This window comes from Pieris rapae, chromosome 18 (assembly GCF_905147795.1).
Source record: "Pieris rapae chromosome 18, ilPieRapa1.1, whole genome shotgun sequence".
Classification (NCBI taxonomy): domain Eukaryota; kingdom Metazoa; phylum Arthropoda; class Insecta; order Lepidoptera; family Pieridae; genus Pieris; species Pieris rapae.
Genome location: NC_059526.1, coordinates 892813 through 920094, shown reverse-complemented (window position 1 = coordinate 920094; position 27282 = coordinate 892813). Strand labels below are relative to the sequence as shown.

General features: G+C 32.1%; 1 protein-coding gene across 2 annotated transcripts; it reads left to right on the top strand.

The window, feature by feature from the left end:
• The first annotated feature begins 23 nt into the window (after nucleotides 1-23).
• LOC110991605 (hexokinase HKDC1) lies at nucleotides 24-27282 on the top strand. 2 transcript variants are annotated; one of them, XM_022257039.2, is made up of 11 exons: nucleotides 24-167; nucleotides 15562-15814; nucleotides 20158-20311; nucleotides 20806-20917; nucleotides 21486-21592; nucleotides 22231-22451; nucleotides 22877-23085; nucleotides 23811-23948; nucleotides 24214-24359; nucleotides 25120-25253; nucleotides 25779-27282. In XM_022257039.2, exons 2-11 carry the CDS (start codon nucleotides 15569-15571, stop codon nucleotides 25866-25868), a joined length of 1557 nt encoding a protein of 518 aa, XP_022112731.2. In that variant the 5' UTR covers nucleotides 24-167; nucleotides 15562-15568; the 3' UTR covers nucleotides 25869-27282. The 2 variants fall into 2 exon arrangements, with proteins under 2 accessions (XP_022112731.2, XP_022112730.2); XM_022257038.2 differs by lacking the exon at nucleotides 24-167 and adding an exon at nucleotides 15253-15347.

The following is a 27282-nucleotide window of genomic DNA, read 5'->3' as shown; positions in this document are numbered from 1 at the left end:
GCGACGGGCCTCCAACGCGTCCGACTATTAATGCTATATCAACAAATGTGTATATTTGACTTGTCAGTGCCCCGCCAGCCGTGGTCCCAAATAGCCGCTTTCGCTCTCGTGTATTTTTATTATCATCGCGACCTTGACGTTATTTTGATTCGGCAAAACTGATCCATGTGAGTATTATTTGAATATAAATTCTTTGTGATAAATTTTTGATGTATATGCTGCGTAAAATAGGTTAAATAATTTTCTATCGTATTAAGTTTTTCAATATAAAATGAATTCGTTTATTATTTTTATTCTCCATAACCGGTGAGATTTTAGTAAAAGGTTTAAAATGTGTTTTTTTAATTATTATTTTTTATATAAAAACGACGTCTTCTGATCTCGGACACCAGTAAACAGATGTATAGGTTGATGCATTTGATAACATATAAACATTTATTATGGAATTTTTGGAAATTCTACCCAGGAATTTTTACAGTTTGTACCTACGTAATTTTTATTATAATATATTATACGTCACAGTTCCGTGCTAATATATTAACATAACATTCGCACATCTCGGCATAAGATTAAATTCGCGTTATATCTACGAACGAGCGATAGATATAGTGAATGCGTATCTAAAAATTCTGATAATGCCGAGGTAAATCAAAAAGTAATTTACGCAAAGCACATGAATCAGCACATATTTTTAATTATTCGATATTTAGTAATGGCGTAATTAAATGTTTTATGTATAAGCAATTTTAAAGTAATTAAAATCGCACTAAATTAAAATTGAGCGATAAAATACCATCTAAAGTATGGCTAATTGAACATTGTAATTTATTCTTTAGTTCTAATATTTTATGTTCAAATCCGTAAATGGAAAGTGTATGAACATAAAGAAAATCATGACAACATTAAAATAGCCAATTAGTGCTTTATAAACATCAGAAGAAGAAGAAGAAGGGCATTGTAACCTATAAAAATACTAAACTTCATCTATCTATCTATCATCAGAAGTTTCGTGTTAAAAGACGTAAACATGAATTTTTCAATTGACCTGTTACGTATATTACAAAGTTAAATGAAAAACAACATAAATTAAAATCACCCGAACTTAAATATTATTTCCATTAACACCGAGACTTAATATATTTGAAAGAAAAAAATATTAATATATTTTTCCTTATCTAAATAACATTTCTATTATGTTTTTGTTAACCTTTACTCATATCTGATACGCAGTATTTGTTTTAATGAGATATTAGCATACATATATAATATGTAATAATAATAATCCAGTGGCGCAGGATTTCTTCCGTTTATTTGATCATTTTTATTTCATTCACAAGTAGGTGATCATCCTTTTGTCTGTCACTTGTAGATTTTTTTGATTTCGGACATGCCGGTTTCCTCACGATGTTTTCCTTCACCGAGTTGCGGACGTAGAAATAATATTGGGGCACGCTCGAAGCTTATGCACAATGTTTATTTACACAAATCCTTACAAAACCAATTTGAACTTAAATACTTACAATACCATACAAAATTATGTTTTTTTTTTAATTTTGGACCTCAAATAGAACAAATAAATTCTTCATCTCTACAATATCAGTGTATGGTTCCTGAATCATCCGGGTGCTTTAAATAATAGAGGATTTTATTTTTACCCTATAGTAGAACTACTCGTGTACAATAATAGAATATAAGCGAAATAATGAAATGCAATGCCACAGTTAGAGAGAGTGCCTACGTCTGGCTGTACTCTTGGGGCGTAACTTGTATATAGGAAATCGCCACGCTTATTAAACTATGAATGCACATGCTTTGGCTGATACAATTAATAATTCTCCAAGTTGAAACATTTTTTTTTAATTTATTTATTTACACTTCGTTGCAAAGAAACAAAAATAAAACAATACATAAAACTTACAAGGGATGCAACGGGCGGCCTTATCGCTAACAAGCGATCTCTTCCAGGCATCCCTAGTAAGAAAAGAAAACAATAAATAAAAAAGATGAGTGCAAGAAGTGCATAACCAGAAGTTATATTTATGTTAATCTAAACTTCATCCTTAATCTAGAGAAAATAAAAATAAAAGACTGAATAACTAACTAAAACTAAAAAGCTAATCTTTAGAATTCATGAATAGCTAATAGCGATTTAATACAAAAGAAGAGGAGATACAAGAATTATACACGTTACGATTGATCAGGATATGATAAGGTTTTTAGTAACAATCTGTGCAATAATAATTTTGCTCTTACGTCTCATACTATGTAAATGTAGGAAAAATATGCTGCAAGTGGTGATAAGAATAGCGTGAAATCATCAAACCATAAAAGTGATTAGTATGCATAGGAATGACAGAAAGGAAACACAATTCATAATTTGTTTAAAAGACTTCTAAATGGCAGCTCACCATTAGACATTAGTGGATATTTTTTTAATAGACTTATGGAATATTCTTTTAAGGATTGAAGTATTGATTAAAATACACACAATAATTATTACACAGGCGATGCTGCAGAATTTGGTGTGTCATATAGCTTTCCTCACGATGTTTTCTTTCACGGTACAATCATTGAAACAACGTTTGGTACCCAGCCGAGGTTTCAACTTCAGATCTAATAATTTCATGCTAAAACCCTGCAAAATCTTCAAAATAGCACATATTTTCTCTTCCATTTTATGGTACTTGTGTTATAACAACGAAATAATCATACTTTACTGGTATAACTACGTAATATGAAGATGTGCGCAAAGAGCTAATTGTCACAATTGAACGTCTTCATCCGCAACAATTAAATCATAATCGCTTTTTAAGATTACGTCTCAGGACAATTTATGACTTAAATATCTTTATGATTTCTTACTGAAAACTGAAAGAATTCAATTTTTTTTATATACTCGCCTTCTCGGCTGAATTTTTGCCATTGGCAACTAAATCTTCAAGCTTCTAATAATCAAACCGTGTGCAAAAAGATATTAGCAATTATTCCAAGTGCATCGTACGTACACTAATTATCTAGCTAACTATAACACAAATAATGAAGATGTTGGCATATTCCACCTCACCGCAACACACACCACCACAAGAGGATCTAAGGAAACAAATTGAGAGGTGGGAAGACTTTGGCTTTTTTGAGCAGTAGTAACAATATTGTTTTTCTAAGTTGTCGTTTGTTCAGTGTTTAATTTCAGTTTCCTTTTTTATCTAAAGGGATTTATATTATCTGTTTCGTATAATTTGTATATCAATGTAATCTATTTTGGCTTTGTATATTGTCTAAGTGTTTTCTATTATAATATGGATATGTGTAGCTGTAAGATTACTTCTAAGTAAATAAATAACACTAGAGGTGTTAATTCTAGATAGATATGGAACTATTCAACCAAAATCGGATAATTCAATGAAAATCTTTGAAACTTTATTAACATATAACAAAATTAGACAAATAACCGCGTATTTGACAAATTAAATTAAATTTCACAAAAGTTCTATCCCATATAATTTTATATATAAATATATGTTTGGACTCCGAGTCAATTCTAACTCAATGCGGCTTAAGTGCACACATTGTTGTTGGCAAATAAATCACGAGGGTAGCCAATTGGTCATCCTGTGACGGAATTCTAAATACTATTGTGCTTCCAATTAGTCAATCGGTCGGGTTTTGACCTGTTATATAATAATAATAAAAAGTTTATTCATGACAGAGATGGGTTGTCAAAATTCATATATCGCTAGTCTGTGGTCACCACACTATGGTTTTATTGTTTTACTTTTTTACTTAAATACTTATTTCAGCAGTGATGCCTTAATCAATGAATATATAAGTAATTTAAAATATATAATAAATAAAGTAGTAAGCAAGTGTTTTCTAATAATAAAAATAAATAGTATGATACAAACGGGACTCAAGAATGCGCTCTTGCAAGTCAGGTTTCTCCACTTGAAAACTCGTTCGGAAAATCCAGCTTATTGTAATCCATAACGTTTCTCTCTGAATCTGCCAACGGGCTCCAATATTAAAGTTTTATTTACTTTTGTACATTGTATGTTAAATAAACAAATATTATGTCGAACATGTTTTCTACCATCAAACGAATTGAACGAACAGTGAAAATACTTAGCAGTCGGGAAAATTTAGAGATTGCGCTGTTTAGGGTATGACGTCAACACATTGATTGCAGAAGCAGATTGTAGTTGTCATTTATACCAAATAATAAAATTGTAATTTTCAGCAAGACGTTTGTCTTTGGTGAGTACTCATTTAAATAACATTTCTTCAGTGAATATGATATTCAAATAATTCCTATTAACTGTAATATAATTGGTAATACCTCACTGATAAACAGAAAACAAACTATGAGTATGTCAACATAGTATCGAAAGGAGTCTTCTAGGCCCGAATTTGAAAAGACGAAAATAGCGACGGATTGGCTTCCGCTATGACAAAAGAAAACGAAGAAGACAAAAAACTTAATGGGAAAATGATATATGTAGAGCTCTCTCCCTAAAATATGGCGAGGGGGCCGATGGCTGGCCATGCGTCATACTCGTTAACGGGTGCTACTTGTGGTGACTGGTCGTACTTGAATTCGTGTATGCGGTCATATTAGTTGTTTATATTACGTATTTGCGTGTTGTTCTCACGAGTATGTAAGTGCGTGCTCCTATTTCACCATGCCTCCTGCTGATATAGGACAAATCTTTGTTTTTTTTTATTCTTTATTACTCAATATGTCATATGGAACATGGTGTAGTGGTTGCAGCTCCTTACAAACATTGTGTAAAAAAAACTTGGCGATTAAAAAGAGTGGCGGAGAGTTTATTTCCAGTTCTTCTCTTCCGTTCTACGCCCTTGAATTGAAAACTGGCAGTAAATGTAAAATTAGAATCATTTAATATTTATTTTTTGACGTTCATAAGTGTACAATATGTTACCTATATGAATAAATAAATTTTGACTTAGAATTTAGATGGATTGAGATATTTAAGATATTTTTTGCAAACTAATCAGATTTTTTTTAAATGGCTTATAAAAACATAACACCAAGAGGACATTCAGATACTTATGGAAATATATTAAAGAGGTGTGAAATGTATGAAAATAACATGAGAATTTACGCCAAATTGTTAGTATTTTTTCATAGATACGGCTTTATTATTAAATCTAGTAAATTTTTAATTTTAATTGTTTATTTCGGAAAACAAGATTCCATAAATATGTTAGTAATTACAAATTACATCTAAGTGTTTATTTATTTTTTATATTGTAGTGCAAATGTTAGTAAATAATAAATGTTAGTTTACATTATATTCATACCCGAATCATTCCGCATTGAGGATGCTGTTACCGCTAGCTGGTACTCTAGTAAATCATCATTTATTTATCGTGGATTTCGTTCTAAATTTATCTCAATAAATCTTAATCACACAGTTTTTATGACTCCATTTACCAACTGATAAAGACTTAATTACGATAAAAATATCAATTAGAGATATGAAATACGTTTACTATGTGTCGATATGAAAAATTTTAACTAAATTCCACGACATCATATTTTGCCTGATGATTTGTGATGGTTCAATACAATTATTAATTGTTTGTGGAAAAATATATTTATAACATAGTATATTCAGTTTAATATAAGTTATATTTTCAAAATATGCACGAGCAGCAGTGTTGTTCTAGTGGCTACAGAGTGCGACTCTCAGCCCTGAGGTCGCAGGTTTGATCCCCGGCTGTGCACCAATGGACTTTCTATGTTCGCATTTATTAGCTCGAACGGTTTAACATCGTGAGGAATCCGGCTTGTATGGGTCTAACCCAAAAAGTTTACAGCGTGTATCAAGCACGGAAGGCTTGCCTGTTAGATTAACAAATGATCATGTGATAGAGAAATATGAGGCTTAGACCTAATACGGTGCCACTTTTTTGATTAAGGTTCATCTGGTTCTTAAGGAAATTGAAATAAATTATACTTAACCGCGTTTTAAATTTCCCTTTTAACCTGTCAAATCAAAAGTGGTAAATTTTATTTAATTTATTTAGTTCATTTTAGGCTTATAACTAAAATAAATACTAACGAAAAAGTTTGCATCCCAATGAAAAATCTTACGCAAGTAATATATATATATGTTATATTGAAGGAAAACACTTTTATATCGGATTGAGGCTATGTATTATTGTAAACTTATAATTATTTTGACTATCCCTTAAGATTTTATCAACTTATTATATGATTTAAATAAATTTTCCATGAAAATCGCGTACAATTTATTTCTTTAGCAAACATTAGCCGATAATCAAGGGTCACGTTAAGTTCAATGATTAATTAATGATAAATGAATTTAGAACCAATTAGCGGCAATGTCATTGCTTTCCTATCATTGAAGATGTCATAAACGCAGTTATTAATTATAATTGTCCTATAAACTCATATAAATTATGTTATACATTTACTTGTAGCAATATAATTAAAAAAATCAGTGGTACTACTTTCATGATCACTTGTCAATCAAATAGGCAAGTGATCAGTCTCCTGTGCCTGACACACGCCATTGGATTTTTGAGTATAAAGCATACCGATTTCGTCACGATGTTTTCCTTCACCGTTCGAGCGATTGTAAAAAGCGCACATAGATGTCTACTCGTGCACAGCTGGGGATCGAACCTACGACCTCAGGGATGAGAGACTGTGATGTGAGAAAATGTGATGTAGGTAGTTTAAAATTTATCCACAAGACTACCCTCAAAAATAATGAGTACCGCAGATTAGCTGTAAGGTAAAATAAGATCGAGATTTTGTATAATAATTGGTCGGAAAAAGTTTTAACGCGATTTGTGATGGCGTCTTTGTACGGTTTGTAGCCGCCGAGTCTAGGTGTCATTAGAGAACGTAAAACGAAACAAAACGTTCGGTTGTGATCCCTAGTCCAGACGAATGAAATGTACAGATTAATACCTGTAGCTGAGTTTCATCATCGGATGTCAGAATACAAAATACCATCCGTATCACCTTAAAGGGTTTTTAAGGCAGTTAGTTGCGCACCTGTGCACGCGCGTTGTATATCCACCGTTGTATTTCCGAACCAATTCAACTTAGGATCCTTCAAGTCCGTACCAATTTAAAAAGACCGGCAACGCACTTGCGAGCCCTCTGGCAATGTCAATGTGAAGGCGGAGGCATCACTTAACATCAGGTAAGCATCCTGCCAGCTTGCCGTCTGTTATAAAAAACCGACACTATACATAATGTTATTAGATTGCTATGTCCAATCCAAGAATGCACAGTTCTGTATTGCGTCTTTCGACTAATATTCCCACCGCTGCTTAACCTTTGCCCTGTTCGGCTTCGTGCCTGGCACAAATTAAAGTTTCCTGAGCTCAGCGAAGTGGAAAATAGGTGGGTTAAAATCTATTATCCCAAGTGTCTTAAAGTAACCGATATTTGAATCAGAAATAGTAAAAACTTAAATTCTACAAAACGTTATTCAGACGAAAGTATTTTAAATGGAGTTGATAAATTGCTGGGTTGTAAACTAATCCCCAATTCAAAATCGGGTAAATCTCTTCCTCAATGCCAATCTCAATTTGATGGTCCCACGTTGATTTAAGTCTAGATTAGAACAATTCAAGTGATTTATCGGAACGTTAATAAATTCAATGCAAGTTTGATCAGTATACAGAGAATATGTTAGATTATAATTTTAAAAAAATACTATATCAAAAGTATGTTTGTGTTGTTAGTTATTTATTTACAATAGATTGTTACGTTCGGCACACTGATACAAGAAGAATAAAATATAATTTTTAACAACTTTCATTATTAAAAAAGTTATAAAAATGAAACGAAATTTGAATTCAAACAGTCAGGGTAGCATATCCAAACTATTAGTAATTAAATTTGTATTAATAATATTTATTATTAATTAATTTATTACACTTACAATTATTTTATTACTATAGTAATTAAATAATTGTAAGTGTAATAAATGTCTATATGTCAGTAGTATTCATATTGTGAAACAATATAAAAGATAAGCAATTTCTGAACTTATGTCATGCAATTTTTATATTAATTAAGATTTAAATACAGACTGCTAAATTAGTGTGTGAGAAATAACATAAGCAAAACAATTTAATCCCGCAAATGATAAAATCAGAGCAATTTCAACAATTGCTGACATTATATTAAATACAGTTTATAATAGAAACACATAATTATTGTTTTCACTGGTAGTTTATTTCAACTGTTTATATAATACCTACATATATAGATAAAAAATCTACGCGCACACTGCACTGAAACTTTCCTATGTTTTGTGGGTCTTAATATTTTTCTTCTAAGTACTTTCAATAGCCTTCTGTGCTTGTCAGACCTCGATTTTTCCATTTAACGCAGTTAGGGCAAAGCCATAATTCAGCACAATCTCTTGGGTTAGAAGCACGATCCACAATACGCCATCACTGCACTGAAACTTCAAGTTTTCTCTCGCGACTCGCGCATTTTGAATCAATAAGGTTCTAACCAAAGTTTGGAACTTTAAAAAATTACATTCTTTTTAGTCAAACAAATATAAAATCTGGCCAATTCTTTATTGAAGTTATATTTCTTTTGGCGGGTAAGGGAAAAAATGATGAGAGTAAATTTTTACAAAGCGCGCGAACGCCGTCGCAAAAAAAACACCCTGAGTCAACATTTTAGTTTTTTTCTATTGTTAGTGTCGTTTTTTTACAAACGTAGAATAAGGTGAAATATCCAAGTATTGAAAAGTTTAAATATATTTTATTTGTTTTCTATTTATCCGGTAATTATCATTATTACTATGTAAGTTACTATGTAAGCTACTTATTAGTCGCCGTTTGTATCGTATTTATAACGTGAAAATTATATCGTTGGATTTGAATGCGGTATTTGCTTCAAGAGCCTGCTAGCAGAGTATCGGCAACATTATTCAGAACTTTGATTGTTTCAGTAGCGTTTTAAGTCCTAAAAACTACGAGCGATTCTTAAGAACGCAGCGAGAACTATTATTTCTAAAACAGATTTTTGTCTTAGGTCTTAAAATATTTCTTATTCTTTCCTGGCCTATTTCATGAATTGTATCTAAATCTTTCTTCATACTTTGATTATTTCAAACTATTTGTAAATCTTATATGTTTAGAATATGACTTATATTTTAAACCTATATGTAGATGTGCAGCTAAGTGTGACGCTCGTGAGGGGAGACCACAGGAAGTTATTAGAACTAACTCTCTTTGGAACTGAGATATAGACCTAGGTTTTAAGATAAAAATAACCTTGCTATATAACGAAGAAGGAACGGTAAACTGTGTAACCCAAACACAAACGATTTATTAGATTAAAGGCTTATGTTCCGGCCTATAAATAAAAATAATCAAATATTATGAGCCAAGTTTGTAACGCCAGTGGAAAATGTGTGTATAAATAAATAATTAAACAAATATATTATTATATTTATAAAAGTTTTTTAATAAACATATTTGTTATGTGATAATGATAATTTACCAACTTTGTTGTTTATTTAATCTAAAACAATAAATTTATTGTAAACAAAATATTGTTTATGTTTGATTAAAAAAGAGGACACGATTTTTTTTGTTCAAGATAATTCGAAGCAGTTTTTTATAGATTAATTTTATTACTGTTTCTGTTTAAAATTGAAAGACACTATCACATATAACCGACTTTATTGAGTTTCGAAAACAATACATCACCTAGTAACGTTCACAGAGTAGAGAGTAGGGCAAAGACAAACGAGAAACAGACTAGACATAAAAGACAACTGTATGGAGAAAAATTTAAATATTAAAACAGAGTTTGTAATCAGATGTGTTTACCGGAATATTAACTATATCTCATGAAGAATTATATATTCGCGCAATGACGATGTATAGTATTAATCTATACACAGAATGATTTTAAATTCTAGATGAATGGAGGCAAACAATGTAATAAAAAAAATAAGCATATAGCATATTTTTTAAAAGTACACTCATTTATCGCTTAATATGTAGATATAATTTTAACATAGTTTCATAAATATCAGAGCAAGCTTTTACGGTACAAATGACTGCGAAGGCCCTGCAATTGTTAACAATGTTACTTCGACTTTAAAATAAGAAATTCATATAAATAATCAATTCACAATTTATATGTGTAATTGCAATTATATTATTATAATTTCAATGCCAAGCAATACAAATTGAAAAGGCATTAAATCTGTTTAAAAAAACAAAAACTTTCGCTTACTGGTACCAAATATAGCATAAACGAAAAGTATGCAGTTAATACTGCGTATATTTTTCGGTTAAGTGATATGTTACTAAACGCAACGTTATCAGATAAGCGTCGAACTCCCGACCCCCTGATAATAGCCATTGATAGTTAAACAATAAATATTTTTTATTTATGAAATTATGAGAGTTGTTTACCTTTTGAAATTGTTATTTTACGACAACACATATAGGTATCTACGCGATAGCTGTCCTGAAGATGACAAAAGCTTCTGAATAACTGTTAGTGCACGTTAGTGCAGTAGTAGCACTTTCATGTTAAAATCATAATTTTTAGTAAATAAGGTTAGTTTTCAATTATTTATCATAGTCTTAAGTATTCGTTGTAATATTAAATGTCTTTGTGTTATGTGTCTTAAAAATAAAAATATTGTAGACTCGGATTTGAACCTAGAACTTTTGCGAGTATGAAAAATTAACTCCATGCAGTCACATATGATTGTACTTCGTAAATGGTTTTATGATATATAATTTTTAAATTATGTAAAAACCTCAATAGATCAAATTACTTGTGGTTGGTCAACGTGGCGCCTAGGAACACGTGATGATTTAAGATGAGGACGCACGAGAAAAATATTGAAATTATGGAGTTTACCCACATTACCTATTGCTATTAAAAAACCACTAGCTCTAACATGCTGTCTTAGTCTAGCAAATCACAAGCTTTCAGTATTAAAATATTGCGGAAACGGAAACAGGACTAGGTGAAACTGCCGATATATGTAGCTAAGTTAATAAGTAATATTTGTTCTGATGTATATGTGAGGAAGTCTTAGAGTCAACTCCAATAAGTCGATCATGTGAGACTAGGAAGGCTGATCACCTACTTGCATGGCGCAATACAGGCCAAAACTTTTTCACAGTCAACACAACGCAACGTATGGTGTGTTAAGCTTAAAGAACTTGAGTCTGTGGGCTAACATACAATACAACACCAGTGTATGCCAGTCTAAGTAGAAATTAGGACCAACTGTAACAATTTCAGTCTCCGGCAAAGTATGGGGCACTGTAATTTATTATTTTTGCTTTAAATTTTGGATCAGGGATATAACTATAGTGAGAGCAGTATTGGCCTAGTGGCTTCAACGTGCGACTCTCGTACCTGAGGTCTGCACCAATGGACTTTCTATCTATGTGCGGATTCAACATTTGCTCGAATGGTGAAGGAAAACATCGTGAGGAAACCGACATGTCTTAGACCCAAAAAAGTCGACGACGTGTGTCTGGCACTGGAGGCTGATCACCTACTTGCCTATTAGATTTAAAAATGATCATAAAACAGATTCAGAAATCTGAGGCCAGGACCTAAAGAGGTTGTAGCGCCACTGATTTATTTTTTATTTTCTATAATCATAGTTCCAGTTTAACTCTTGTTAAACAATTGTAAATTAGTGAACTTGTATTTGAAGTAATCGTTGCTTCAAAATTAATTCACTGGAACATAAACCCAGTACTGCATACAATAATTAGGTTTGTGTAGTTGTATAATTACATAAACGTGAATGAATTGTGTGGTTATGTTATCAAGGCCACTTTGTATTTGTATGGTAAAGATGTTTGTAAATAGTCAAACGTATTACCAACAGGTTTTATAAAGTCATAAACATGTATAAGATATTTATTTCATATAAACGATACTTAGTAGTGATCAGCTTTTGTATTCTGTAACTTCCAACAGCGATTTCGATCCTGCCAAAGGTAATACTTTAGGCCCACATAGTACTTTTAAGTATTTATTTACATTTAATGATTACATTAAATGCAGTCCACATAAAACAATGTGTAATTAAAAATCATAATATCACTTGACATAATGTCCTATGTTCCCTATATGGGGCAGAAGGCGTTTAATATGATCCTCTTTCGCTCTAGGTTTTGAGCCTTGTATATCTCGCTCCAAGTCTGCATAATATCGTTCGTTTAATACAGACACGCTTCCTCCTTTCTTCCATTCAAGAGAGATAATATAAATAATAGGTACTACAGATAAGATGAATGGAAATATATATTCATTTTAATTATAATGAATACAAATTGTTTAATAGAACACAGGGAAAATGGGCACACAGATGAAGGTACTTTGGAACTCATAGTTTTGACTATTCTATAATATTTCTAATAATGAAAATACCACTTCCTGGGTCTCCTGGCTCATCTGCTGTGGTGATACCGCCCATTCAAACTGCCGATGCCGACATGAAAGGCTCGCAAGTTCGTTGCCGGCCTTTAAAGAATCTGTAAAGAAAACCCTTCATACGAATTCCCTAAATATAACAGTCTCTAATATACAATTTAGGCAATCACATTTTACGTAATAGTTAATTTTGTGAAATCAATTAGCAAATATTGACTGGGATTGAATTCGTATCGGATTTACATTTGTACAAGTGTCGGAAGGCGCGAATCTACGTCATAGCCACACCGAGGGGCTGACGTAAATTGCATATGTGTGCGTTTTGACATAATTATAATAAATTATAAGGAAAATTTACGACGTTTCCAATATGTCCATATTGTGAGATAAAACATATTGAATTTAACTTTTTGTTGTTTTTACATCATTATTGACATATATATGTTATTAATGGTGCCGGGTCGAACTTTATAAGTGGCATATTAAAGACTTGTGTACTCGAAACGTTGACCTATGTATGAGTGTATTATGTGATAGACTCGCCTTAATTATTAGTTACGATTTTATTTAATGACGATTTTCATATAATCTATACTGAATCAGTAAGTGTTAGGAGAGTAACTTCAGCGTGCGCCTCTCATAACTGATATCGGTTCAAAGGTGACGGAAAACATCGTAACACAAACCACCCAAAAAAGGCTGATCACCAACTGGTCAATTAAAAAATATATAAGATACAGATATCTCCGGCCAAGTTCAAAAAGGCTTTTTTTATTCAAGTTTATTATGTATCAAAACCAAAGACAATTTACGTATATTATTTATCCTCTATTATTACTTGTATCTGTATCTGTGGTCACTAAACCATAACGTAAACTTTGACTCCGTTATCGCCCGCATGATAACAGCACTGCCATGACTAAGGTCGATTTCTTTTTTACTAGATGAAGTTGCTTGCTGTTTCATTGCGTTTTATATTGTTTATTTACTCTACTGATATAAACGTGTTGGTCTAGAATATATCTTAAGAAATGTAATAATTGGTTGAATCATATGGAGTTGGTTATTAGGTATACCGAAAAACATTGTACAATGTACGCACAAGCTTACAAATGGCGCTTCTGCCTAAAAAGTCTCCCTTTGGAAAAAATAGGAAAATAATCGACCAGAGAATTACTCCATCCATATTAACATACACTGACATATATCTTTGACCCTATAAATACATGTAAACCGATCTATCCACCTTCTCTTCTTTAGAAAAGTATTTTCATCGGAAATTTCATCCCTATCACCTCGATGACTGTCATTCCAAAACTGTACATTTTTTTAAAGGGCGGTGACGTATTCGCGGGCCTTGAGTATCTATTATATATTGACAAAATGATGTATTACCTGCTCATTAGCCCCCTCTAAATAAACCAGTAATGACCATCATAAATACACATTTGATACCTTATCATCTACATTCTAATGCTATCACCAGACATTTCATTCAATCAATAAAGAGCCTACGGACGGCTTAAGATTTATCATTGGAAATATACGTGCTAAGTCTGGGTGGTTTTAAATTAATATACAGGATTGGTTTAATAGGTTTAAGGCATTATAATTTTTAAGACACATTTCGTTAGATTAAAAGTATTAAAACATTGTTAAATATCATATGTTGGCTTTGGACTGTGGGATGGGATGTGCTACTTGTGAGGACACGTTAGCCCTGGTATTCCTCCCTCGGACAAGCACAAAACCTGGCGCGGTCGAAGGCAAGTGGAAAGTAATTATGGCTCAAATATAGGATTCTTTCCTACAATTTCGATTTTGTTCTCTTTGAAGAAGACTCGAACACTTGGGTTTAAAGCCACAGGCACTAATTAACGATTTAATTTGGTGACTGATAGATAATAATAATAATAATAATATAGTTATTTTATTTCTCACAAAAACATATACAATAATTGTCATTCTTCTTTGGAGTAATTGTTATTGTTTATGTGAGACTGATGCCTGTTAAAGGTTGTGCACCTGTGTTACAGGTCATCAGGCCTCCACCACTTCGGATCGACAAAATGATTATAAGTAAAGAATAGACAATTATATTAATTATAAGGAAACCACATGGTGTATGCGTGTGTGTTTGTGTATGTGTGTGTTTGTGTATGTGTGTGTTTGTGTATGTGTGTCTGTGAATGTGTGTCGATAGTACCGGTAGTCTGGTAGATAGCTGGTGCTTTCCTCACTCAATGAATTAGTATCGCATATACAGCGAGGAAATGCAGCCAACGTGAAAGGTGCTGCTAACTTTTTAAGTCTGTTTTAATATTGTAATTATCAATTTTTCATTATTATTACTATGTAGGTTACGAAAAGTTTTATAGTAATACTTTTATGGACTAATTAATTGATTCTGGCTTCTAAATTTATTTATATATTTAAATATTTTCTCTGCTTCTTATATTCTCAGTGCCTAAGGGCTTGCGAGTGTCTTTTCAGAATTGCTACGTTTTTTCTCGAAAGTCGGAATGGTTTGGAAATACTTCAGTGCGTACATTATTCGGCATACGCTGGTTCAAGATAGGCACATATTATCTATATATATACCATTAATATATAAAATAAACAAACTTTGAGAGAACAAGCAATAATTTATCTATATAATATGACATTGAAGACATTTTCTAATTATTTGAAATTGTTTCAAATCTTGCTGTGTGTAACTCAGATCACTCTGTATATATTATAACAATCGTAAAGATATCTTATCAAATATTATAATAATGTGTGAACTGTTTAATATTTTTTCAAAAGGCCGAAATATTTTTGAGGTGCGCAGTGAAGTGCTAGCAAATATGCAGATTTGCTGTATTTTAAATTGTTTACCAAAATGCCTTCATCGGTACGTATTTGACTGTGCCATATTTTAAAAAGAAAACATATTTAGAACTTATATTAAAAACTCTTTCACCATGTGTCTGCTGTGCGGAAGATAGGTTCTCATTTGACGAAATCAATTTCCATTAGAATAGGAACTATAAATTAATGCTTCATCGGTATCTTTGGATTAATATCTCTTAATCAGCACCTAATTCGAAGTTATTCTTTGTCAACAGAAAAAACATGTCTACGATGTTAGAGAACGGATGCGCGGGAGTCGATTCACACGTAAACGGCCACATCCCGTACACAAATGGGAACGGTACCATTAATGGGACACATAACACCAACGGGACCAATGGTACCAATGGTATTAATGGGACGAATGGTATTAATGGGACGAATGGTGTAAATGGCAGCGGAACACCTTGGGAGAAGCAGTTTCTACCACCACAACTCCAGCTTGAGGACAAAGCTCGTGCTCTTAAGGTAAGTCTTTATGGAATCCGTATTCCAGGTCCAGGCTTCAGGTGTTACAGGTGTCTGGGCCGCGGTTAGCAGTTAAGTCAAGTGACGGACCTGCTCGGATGAGCATAAAAACGAGTTACAATAAAACCCTTAAATTCTTCGCGTAATTTTTCGTTAAACTAATCATGAGTAGACAAAAAATATCCAATCTAAAATAATATTTTTGCATTACGATATATGTTATAATCGCAAAAATGATTATATGATCTGCTTAAGCACTATTTAATCTATGAATGTATGAATATATAATTGTAACATATAGGCGCGATATGATATAAAATTATTCATATCTTCTAAACACATCTATAGTTGATTGAATATATGTATAGACTCAGATTTTATATTCAGATTGTGTTTCGTAATAATTTTTTTTCAATAATATTTAAGAAACTAAGTATTACGAGTAGGTATTAAACATTTAAACTGGAATTTTATATGACCAAACGGTTATAATGTTATCAAAACAATAGTTTAAATAATTTAACATTAATAATCAAAAAATATCTTTGCAATAACAATAAAGTCATTTCTCTTATCATTTATTAGGCCATTACTTCAATAAAAGTAGGGTTAATTTGATAGCTAGGAGGTTAATAGCTATAATATAATGATTTGCTTAATATAATATGTAGGTACTCTTCATTAAAATGTATCTTAATTGACATACATAAGTAGATTTTTTAAACCTTACAGGTTCTTGTCGGCGTATTCTTCTTCTTGGCGTATTATATTACTCGCATATATTCGATCGTTATGTTATATAAGTCTTAATAAATGCCCATATTAATGGTACCATACAGTCTTCTGTGTCATTAACTCAGTCACTTTTAGTATCTCATTAAATTTTTAAATTCCATTTCATTTTTAACTCCAATTTTACACAAACATCTGCAAAATTTGTTGCAGACTTCTGTAAAACTTTAGAAAACGTCAAAATCTATTTAATTTCTATTAGTTATTGGCACCTTTTTATCAATATTTAGATGAAAATGTCTCTCAGATGGTCCAAAATGGATTGAGATAGGTTACTGGGTTTGGGCGTTCGTAGTCTATCTTCTTAGTACAAAGATCGATCTGGAGACAAGACGAGACATTCAATATAAATATTATGTATTGTATTGTATCCACGAGTATTATTAGTTGCATCTTGGTGTCAATCAAGGCGCCATCAGTCTTAATTGCCACTGACCTGATGAATTGAGCTCGGCAATGAGCTACCACTTGCAATTGTCGTATTATTGGAAATAAAGTCATGTATATTCCTTAGACAATATTATATTTAATAGGTAAATAATTTACTATTATTAAAAATATAATTGTTTGTGTGTTTGTAATAAAAAAAAACTACTGGATCGATATATTAAAATTTGCTAATATTTGTTGATTTTTATTATAATATTTGAGTAATGACTTTTAATTTCTACTACTCCGACCCACAGATAAATAAAAGAAATAAATCGTTTATTTGCAAATTAAATTGTACATTTGAATCGTTTAATTATAAAAATCCGCTCAATCAGTTTTATAAACTAATAATAAGAACATTAACATAATGTCATAATAAGCAAATTTATTTAGAATTGTTTTCAAACGTCTAAATACTCCTCCACACTGTAAAGGCACCTTTTAAAACACCTCGAAAACGTTGGAACCAAAAATGAACTGTGTTTTTTTTTGCGACATGACCGCCATACACATCATTCACCCTTCGAGTTGTTTCCGCAGCTCTAGCTAGTGCCACGGCGGAACTCGTACTCGTAAATAATGCGATACTTTAAGTTTTCCATTTTGTAAAATGAGTGACGCAAACAGAAAAAAACAAATGAGTGACGGTCATCGAAGCACAAATACATGAGTAAATAACTGTACAAATTTGAATTTGGAATTCCTTACCAAAGAGGAGAACATCGTCATTAAAGTGGCCAGTACGAAATACGCCAATTTCATATGTAAGGACCTAATACATGGCAAGACGACGTCTGCCAGATCAGCTAGTATTATATATATATATATATGCACGGTATTTGTATTAAAACCTTAATACAAATGCAGTGCGTTGGAGTTTATCGCGTCCAGATAGACGTCGGGAAACTTTATTTGTAGTTTAAGCCCGCAATAATTAATTTATGATTCGGTCTCTTTATAGCTATTAAGATACAAGTAGATATGATTGCATTGATGTTTTCGCTTAACAAATATATCGTTTCGCACTTAAAATTAAGAGCATTGTTGGCTGATCACCTATTTTATACAATTTTATAAGCTTCAGCATTGACAATTAATTTATAGATTATTTAATTAGATTTTTAAGGACGTTTTAAAACAATACATTTTTGATTGGAATCTGATTGAGATAACTTAACTGCGTTAAGAGAAAGCTTTTAGATATATATTGTTTTTTATAACCTTATCAATATAAATTATGTAAGTAATTAACATAATCAAGTTAGTAATCCTTAACCTCGACTCAAGCGCAGATGATAACAAATTATTGCGGGTCAACGGGATTGCGACGCAAAAGGAAAATAATATCAAAATTAGATAAATATTATTATATAATCATGTTAAATATTCATATTAAAATAAAATCATATGTCGTTGCGAAATGTATATTATATATTTTGTCAAGGGTTCGTATACGACAATAATACGTCTAGAATGCTTAGATACAAAACTCCTGTTTAGTTTACGTATTCTTCCTGCTAAATGCAATCTAATAGAATGCCTGAAAAGAACGTGATTTTTATTAATATGACTTTTTGAGGTTATAATTATTTTGGCGCGTTAGGGAATGAGTGTAATTATTTGCGATGCGTGCGGTGTGCACAAAAAAAACAATCTGAACTTAGCTATAGTCAACATTTTAGTTTGTTCTATTGTTAGTGTTGTTTTTTCTACAATCGCAGAAAAAGGCGAAAGATAAAAATCTTATCTTATTACGCCATAGAAGTATAACTTATATACTATTAACTATAGCTTACAAACATTGTTTCACTATGTAAATTGTCAAACTATACATTTGTAAATTGGAGTTGTTTGTGTAGGGATTATATATATAAAACATCTAGGTATATAACATAGATCTATGACGTCTTATTGCTTGCCTAGTCTGTTGACTGTTAATTTATATTCAGTTCCACTTTCTGCCACACTCGAAACGAAACTCTGCAAACTGTCAAAATGGCGTCGGCAAACCACGGCTTTGATAGTGTTTTCCAAAGTTTAATAAACAACAAGTGCAATAGAAGAATGTAGTGAGAACGAATCACTATATTCTTCCGTTGTATGTATTGACAATAATATCTTTAAGGCCACTAGTTAATCGGCGCTGTTTAGTTCAGAGGCTAAACTGTTAGTAGAACGGCTTATTGAACTAGTTGGCTGCGACATATATATTGAGAATCTTATATAGTATGTAACCAAACAAACCATATTCCAGCTTGGCTCAGTTACACATATGTTTGCTTAAAAAATAAGTTCTACTTGATAAGCACCAAATCCTTGCTCTAAGAAATATAGAAAATATAATTGTTTACAAATACAATACGTACAAGATTATAACCTAAAACTTTCCATTATAGGGTTATCTATATTGCGACAACTCTATTTTATATGTATATAATGTCCCTTTGCCAAGGAAACCCCTACAATTAAATAAAACTAAAACTCAACTTTTCGTCGCAGTTATAATACTCAACAAAAATCCGACGAAATCTACATTTTAATCCAACCAAAAATATTTAGTTATCAATTTTTTATAGTAGTTGTGGTAACAACTATTCTTAATTATAATATACTATATATTTGTACACAAACCTTCCAAGACATCTTTAGTTACACTGTAAATTTTTACTATCATTATTTTCTGTCTTGTGTCTGAGGCGCAAACTAACTGATGGTTCTGGCAGAATGACCAGTGCTGTGGAACATGTTTTCTTCACAGCATAATGCTGTGTTAGTTACACCCACACACATTTTTCTTTTCCCATAATTTTAAGTTACTTTTCTTTTTTCATTTCAATATTAAATTAATTCTCTTAGCTTTATTTTACAGAATTACAAACCGCTTTTGTTAAGTTACGAACACTAAGTATTATTTAAACATAAACTATTTATTAAGTTTATTGTACATTTTATGCTAAAACAGGGCAATAAGTGAATTATTTTGTACTAACAAGAAAAAATTCCACATTAATAAATTCTTTCCTAATTTGTATTTTGTATTTGTAACGAATAACCTCAAATCTACTAGACAAAGTGTAGTTATGTGAAACAAATAAATAATTTATCAGAATTAATTGCAGGTGGAGTCAAAATTATCGGGTCTAGTGCTCTGTGGTGCCACCTTGCGGAAAGTGGGTGAAGTTTTCGCTCGGGAAATTGAAAACGGCCTACGTGAGAAGCCATCCAGTCTCCAGATGGAAAACACATACGTTCCAGAACTTCCAGATGGCACAGGTCAGTCAGAATAGTTTTTGATTGGAGACATGACTATAGAATACTTATTTTATTGATTTAAATTGCATTTTTATACATTTATACTTGGTGAACCTACTTTATTATTAAAGTCTCTTTTTAAAATTGACAAAAAGACACTTGTAAGTCCTATTTCTCTTGTAAGTTCTATTGTTTTGTACAAGGCTTCAAGAATATTATCAAGATTGTTTTTAATAGAACATGGGGCAAACGGGCAGGAGGATCACCTGATGTTAAGTAATACCGCCGCCCATGGACACTTTCAATGCCAGAGGGCGCGCGGCCGGCCTTTTAAGAATTGATACGCTCTTTTCTTGAAGGACCCTTAGTCGAATTGGTTCGGAAATACTTCAGTATTCAATTATTAAACTTATTCCGTCCCGTCCGTCAAAAAATAACTTGAACAGCACTCAAATATAGCATAATAATGTCAATATTTCGGTAACAATGTGTAAATATTGTGATTGTTTGAACAGAGGAAGGTGTGTTCTTGGCGCTCGATCTTGGTGGGACGAACTTCCGGGTGCTATACTTAGAATTAAGGGGAGGTCAGCTGGTGAGAGAGGATGTCAAACATTATCACATCAGGTACGTGTGTGTTAAGTGAACGATATATTGCTTTCGATGTTGCGTATTTGGAGAAGCATTTCGAATTAATCGTGTAGATATAGTTTAGACTTCAAATAGAGTACCCTAATTTTTTTATAAAGAATAATTAAAATCTATAGTTGCTGTATCTGTGAATATGTGAGCAGCATGTACCTACATAATAATTTAGTTGTATGCTGCATTGTTTTTTATAACACGATTCGCCTATTTTAATTTGTGACTTATTGGTTCTGTATTCACTTATTATTATGTATAATTGTAAGTATGGAGATTCTTGACTATTCTTCTCCATATGAAACTACCTTTTAAATGGGGCAACTACAGTTATTTAACATTTTTAACCTGTCATTTTGACTTGAATTAATGATAATGATTGTGGTGTAGTTTTGTGATCACTAATTGTGATTAATCACGCCTCTTAAAATAATATTGCTGTTTTATCAATGTTCTAGACTTTATTAAAATAATATTTTAATAACTTTATTGTAATAATTTCACCCGCAAATGAAAAAGCGTAAGTAATAATTATGTAAATATACAATTTCAGTGATGAACTCCGTGTTGGTCCTGGAGTAGATCTGTTCAACTTCTTGGCTGACTGTGTGCAGGACTTCCTACGATCAGAAGGCATGGAGAAGGATGAACTGTCTCTTGGTAAATAGAAGTGCTTTTACTTCGTTCCAGTTAATTACGATGGGGCAGAGGACACTTTCTAGTCCTTCCAGTTCTTAGACTTGAATTCTACTAGAACCAGTATTAGTCTAAGATCCGGGATTAGAAAAATATACCATCTCAATTTTTTTTAAATTTTCAAATCATACTCGTAATTTTTAATTATGTAACATGTGAGGGAAATAAGCTACATTTATTTTTTACCTTTTCTCCCCTAGCTGCAGGTAAGTATAGCAATCATAGAGATGGGTGCCTACTACAGTGAGGTATATAATATAAAATATTGACGGTTTTAACTTATTACATGTAACTAACATGAGAAAGTAAAAATTAAAAATAAATTAGTTGTTAATTAATTAATTACTATTAATTGCAACAGGCTTATGATGGCAGAGGTTGTTTTTATAAGTTCATGATATTGAAATCAGCCTATAAAAAATTGTTTCATCTAAATAACGGATGAGGGTATATTTTTCTAATCCCGGATCTTAGACTATATATTATGATTTATGACATTCGATTATCTTGGGTTAACTATGAAACTGGGTTTTTAACATTTCGAAAGGCGTTTTCAAGTTTAATACCATTTAACATATCTAAGCTAAAGCCATACTTTTCAGGTTTCACCTTCTCATTCCCCATGAAACAGCATTCCATATCATCTGGAGAGCTCATCACCTGGACCAAAAGCTTTAACTGTGGCGGCATGGCCGGCGTGGATGTAGCGGCGTTACTCCAGCGGTGTTTGAAGGAGAGGGGTTTGAAGGTTACAGTGCAAGTTCTTCTGAATGACACCACTGGAACCTTGGTTGCTGGTGCTCACTTGGATCCTGAAGTCGCGGTAGGTGGCAGACTAGATTGTCTGATAAGACATTTTGATAGATTAAAGATAAAATAAAGTTAATTAAAATGTTTAGATTAAAAAATAATTTAAAATTTTGATCTCGCTAACTCTGATTTCCCTGCATCAAAAAAGGTTGGGTATAGTCACAAAATGCAATTGCAAGTGAGACTGTCTGTGTTATACTGGCCTACATATCTATACTATGTACCCAATGATTATTAACTCAGTGCTATTTCTCTTTCTTTAGGGCTTAAATCCTAACATCAGGTGAGCTTCCTGCCCGTTTGCCCCCTGTTCTATAAAAAAAAAACAAAAAAAACAATTTTATAACATAACAGTAGCATCAATTGTCCATATAATAAAAAACATTGTAGTGAATTTAACTTCTTCTAATTCTAATTAATGTGTAAATATTTTTTTAGATTGGTGTCATCCTGGGTACTGGCTCCAACGGTTGTTACATGGAGAGGGCTGATCGTGTCATGCATTGGGAGTCATCCCATGAGAGAGTCCATGATGTCTGTGTTGATATTGAGTGGGGTGCGTTTGGTGATAATGGGTGCCTGAACTTCATGAGAACGGAGTTTGATAATGAGGTTGATCGGAAATCGTTGTTGGCTACGAGTTTTACGTGAGTTTCGCTTTTTTGCATTATTAAAGAATTGATGATGCGATGGTGGTATGACTCATTAATTGAAGCCTGGTCTAATGGTTGCAGTTCCTGTAAAATTAGCAATTAAAAAGTGCAGCGAAGAATTAATAAATTTTTCTTTGAGTGATTAAGTGAATAATGACTTTTAGTTTCTTATTTTCGTCATAGTTTTCAATATGAATGAATAAATTTTGTTTGTCGGTTTGTCTTTTAAGTATAATGTGATGTAATATTGAAGATCCAACTTTCTTTAGAGGATATTAAGGTGTTAATTTAACCATAGCCGGAAAAATAGAATTACTTTAAATAAATATAAAGAATATTATTCGAGCAATGTGAACCCAGAGGTTTCAATGTCCGACTCATCCCTTAAGTTATAGGTTTGATACCTAGCGATAAATGGAGTTTTTATGTGCGCATTTAGAATTTGTTCGTTGTTTGCCTTTACACTCAAAAGTTGAGGACATGTATCAGGCACAGAGGGCTGACCACCTACTTACCTATTGGATTGCCTATTATAGTAGCGCTTTATGTACCTAATTATATATCAAGAATAATAAAAGTATATAAAGTTTTTACATACAATGTGCTCGTAACAATGGCGGATCGTTATGAAAGCTATGAAAATAAACCGGCAGTTTTCATTGATGACATTAAATTTGTCTAAATATAATTCTAATATATTTTTTATTTTTATTTTTTAGTTTTGAGAAATACATTGGTGGTAAATACTTGGGGGACCTATTGTGCGCAGTGCTGGCAGGTCTTGCCAGGGACGGTGTCTTCCCTGCTGCACCCACATGGGGAGAACTTGCTAGTGCACACGTCAGCATGTTTGAAGAGTGAGTTTTATTATCTTAAATTGACCGCTGATGATTGAAGGTTTACTCTATAAGGTAGGCGCTGTTGAAGTGGAGAGGATAAAAATTCGGGGATTCCCCGTCCCATACTCGCGATCTTTTAATAAATCCATGTCCTTAATTATACAATATTTATTGCTTTTTACTTTTGATGGGGTGACACCACCAACTTCCGCACCTGGTGCCACCACAGATACGCCACTGGCTAAGCCTAAAAATGATCTCTTATTAAATAAATTCCTTTCAGAGAAAATGCAGCTGGCGAGTGGAAACGCACAGCTGAAGCTCTTTGCGAAGCCTGTGGAGGCTTTTCGATGTCGCGCGCCGACGCCTTAGTCGCCCAACATGTCGCCCGTGTCATATCAAACCGCGCCGCGCAACTTGTATCTGTATGTAAGTACATAGCAATTAATTATGATAAGGAGATTTAATTTTAGCGAAATATACAGATGCCCCATGCTTAGTGTATAACAAAAGTTGTTCATTTATTGATTAAAGTTCACATGATATATAATGCTTTATCTACACTGTAACATAAACATATACTATTTTATTATTTATATTTTTTATTTTTTATTTATTTCTTTTCTTACTAGGGTTGCCTGGAAGAGATCGCTTGTTAGCGATAAGGCCGCCCGTTGCATCCCTTGTAATTTATATATATTGTGTTATTTGTATTTCTTTAGCAACGAAGTGTAAATAAATAAATAAATAAATATACTGTATATTGCATCATATGTTACAAGATATGTTTTCTAAAATACCTGACAGTTATGGTATACATAAATGTTGTAAAAAATAAAAATGTTATATTTTTAGATTTTACTAGTAATTTTTTGCTAAACAATGCGATATCAGATATTGTTATTAGAGAGTCACTTAAAATTGATTTAAATTGATAAGCCATCCCTAGCCAGATCTATGATAATTATATCTGATCTGATAAGTATTAATAAATAATACTTATCAGGCTCTGGATAAGTATTATTAATTCGCCAAAGATTATATTGAGAAGTGCTTGAATTCCTAAGTTGGTTTGTACAGACGGAATTTGGAAAATTCTTATGATTTTGAAACTTCGGAATTAATAGAGACGACAATATTTTCTAAAAATTATCAATGATAAATAATTATTTTTTTAATAAAATTGCAGGTATCTCAACAATACTGCGTCGTATGGAACGGAATCACACCGCTGTGGCAGTTGACGGATCGGTTTTCAAAAGACACCCGCGTATCGCGAAACTCATGAACAAATATATCGCATTGCTGGCTCCTAAGCACAAGGTAACATTTACAGATTTTTTATTTAGTCTTTAGTAATATGTCATAGGTAAAATATTCTTTAGAAGATGTCTTTATTTACATATAGTACACAAAAAGAAATATATAAATATACAATTGTATTATGGTAAGATGCGGCCCTTGAGAAGGCCATCTCAAACTTTTTCCATCCTATTTTATTTCGTACCGTCATCATCCATCGCTCTATTGGTGTGCGCTTTTGGGCCAAAAGAAGTATGTTAGTGTAATTAAAAAGGATATACTTAATTTTCCTTTTATCTTTCTCTAGTTAATTATTACGTCTATTTAAAATCATTATTACTGAAAGGACGATCGCTGCTCACTTCACTTTTATTTATCGTAAATTTATTTATATTAAGCAGACTTAAAGATTTCGTAATATTAATAAATAAAAAGTACAGATATTTCTACAGAACGCAACTATCATGTAACAAATATAATAATCTCCGCATTTATCATATCATATATACTATATAGGTAAAAATATCTTATCATTTTTTTTTCTAGTTCACACTATTAGGCGCTGAAGATGGAAGTGGCAAGGGGTCTGCGTTGACAGCAGCAATTGCTGCCCGAGTTGCTGCAAGGAAATTCTAACATTTAATCCAGGAGTGTACACGAAATGACTGACTATGATATAGATGAGTAGATTTAGACATGAGTATTGCCTTCTCTCTCTAACGATGATGCTTCCTATTATTTCCGCTGTTTGAGAGGGATGGCAATATATTTGTTATCGGCGTTTTAGTTTGGTAAAAGAGATAAAATATATTAGAGGAGTTTTTATATGTGTATATTTTAATACGAAATAGTTTTACCATATAATATTAGATATATTAATGTTTAATTTCGTTTTAATATTATATATTGAACCATACTGTGATCGATGCACCTCGCAATAAAACAGTTGTAAATTATAGTGAACTTTCAGTTAATACATTCCATTATAAATAATATTTAACTGTCAAACCTATCAATATGTAAAAGTAAGATTTCTTTGTTTTGAATCTGATTTAATTGATATTAAAGTAACGATAGGAAATATGATATATGATCTATTTCCAAAGAGTTTCTCGCATAAACTTTATAAATTATGGTATAATATAAAGGTTTGGCCTTGTAGAACGGTGGAATGAGAAGCAGTTAAATTGAGAGAGGTATGTCAGGATCGTAGTTAGTGTAGATCTGCCTAACCCTTAGCGTAGAAGGCGTGATAATATACATCAATAAATTGCCAACCTGTACAAATGTTGTATGTGTGGCCTAACGCCCACTATGAACATCTTTGTGACTCATATTTGTTTTTATAAATAAATTAATATCGGTGAATTACGTAGGACAAACTCTCTTTGCAGCGTTTTACGTCTACTATTAAAATTATTTGATCTTAATTTTATTTTATAAAGGAAAATGATTTTTATCTCGTGGTAAATTTTCACCATTCACTCATTTTTCACCGTTTACTATAAAATATATTGTTATTACGATACACTTTAAATATATTTTCGATCTTATAGGTAGAAATAGGATAGAATTTTACTCGATGTCTCGCAGGTCGAGTCAACTATTTCCGTAGATATAGTTTAATTTATGTGCCATATATATAGATAATTAGACCATTCATTACATATCATATGTTAAGTGGGTTGTCAAATGATTAAATATATAATTTAAGCATATTTTAACAGTATGGTATGTACTGTCTCTGAGATTTACAAGCGCTTTTTGTGTGAATAATATTTGCTATAAGACTTTAGTACAGTACATCCCAAAAGTAAAACTGAACATATCGCGTCATTTATACAACTTACCAGTTGTAATTGCTACGTGTCGTTAATAGCGTCTTTAAAATTTGAAAAGAATGTATCAAAACGATTGGTAACTTGTAAACTGTAGGTTAATATATACTATAGGTAATTGTTATACATTTGTTGTTACAGGAATATATAGTTATTAATGAAATGTTATATATTAGACTTATTGAAGACATTAATAAAGCTTTTTAAGAATA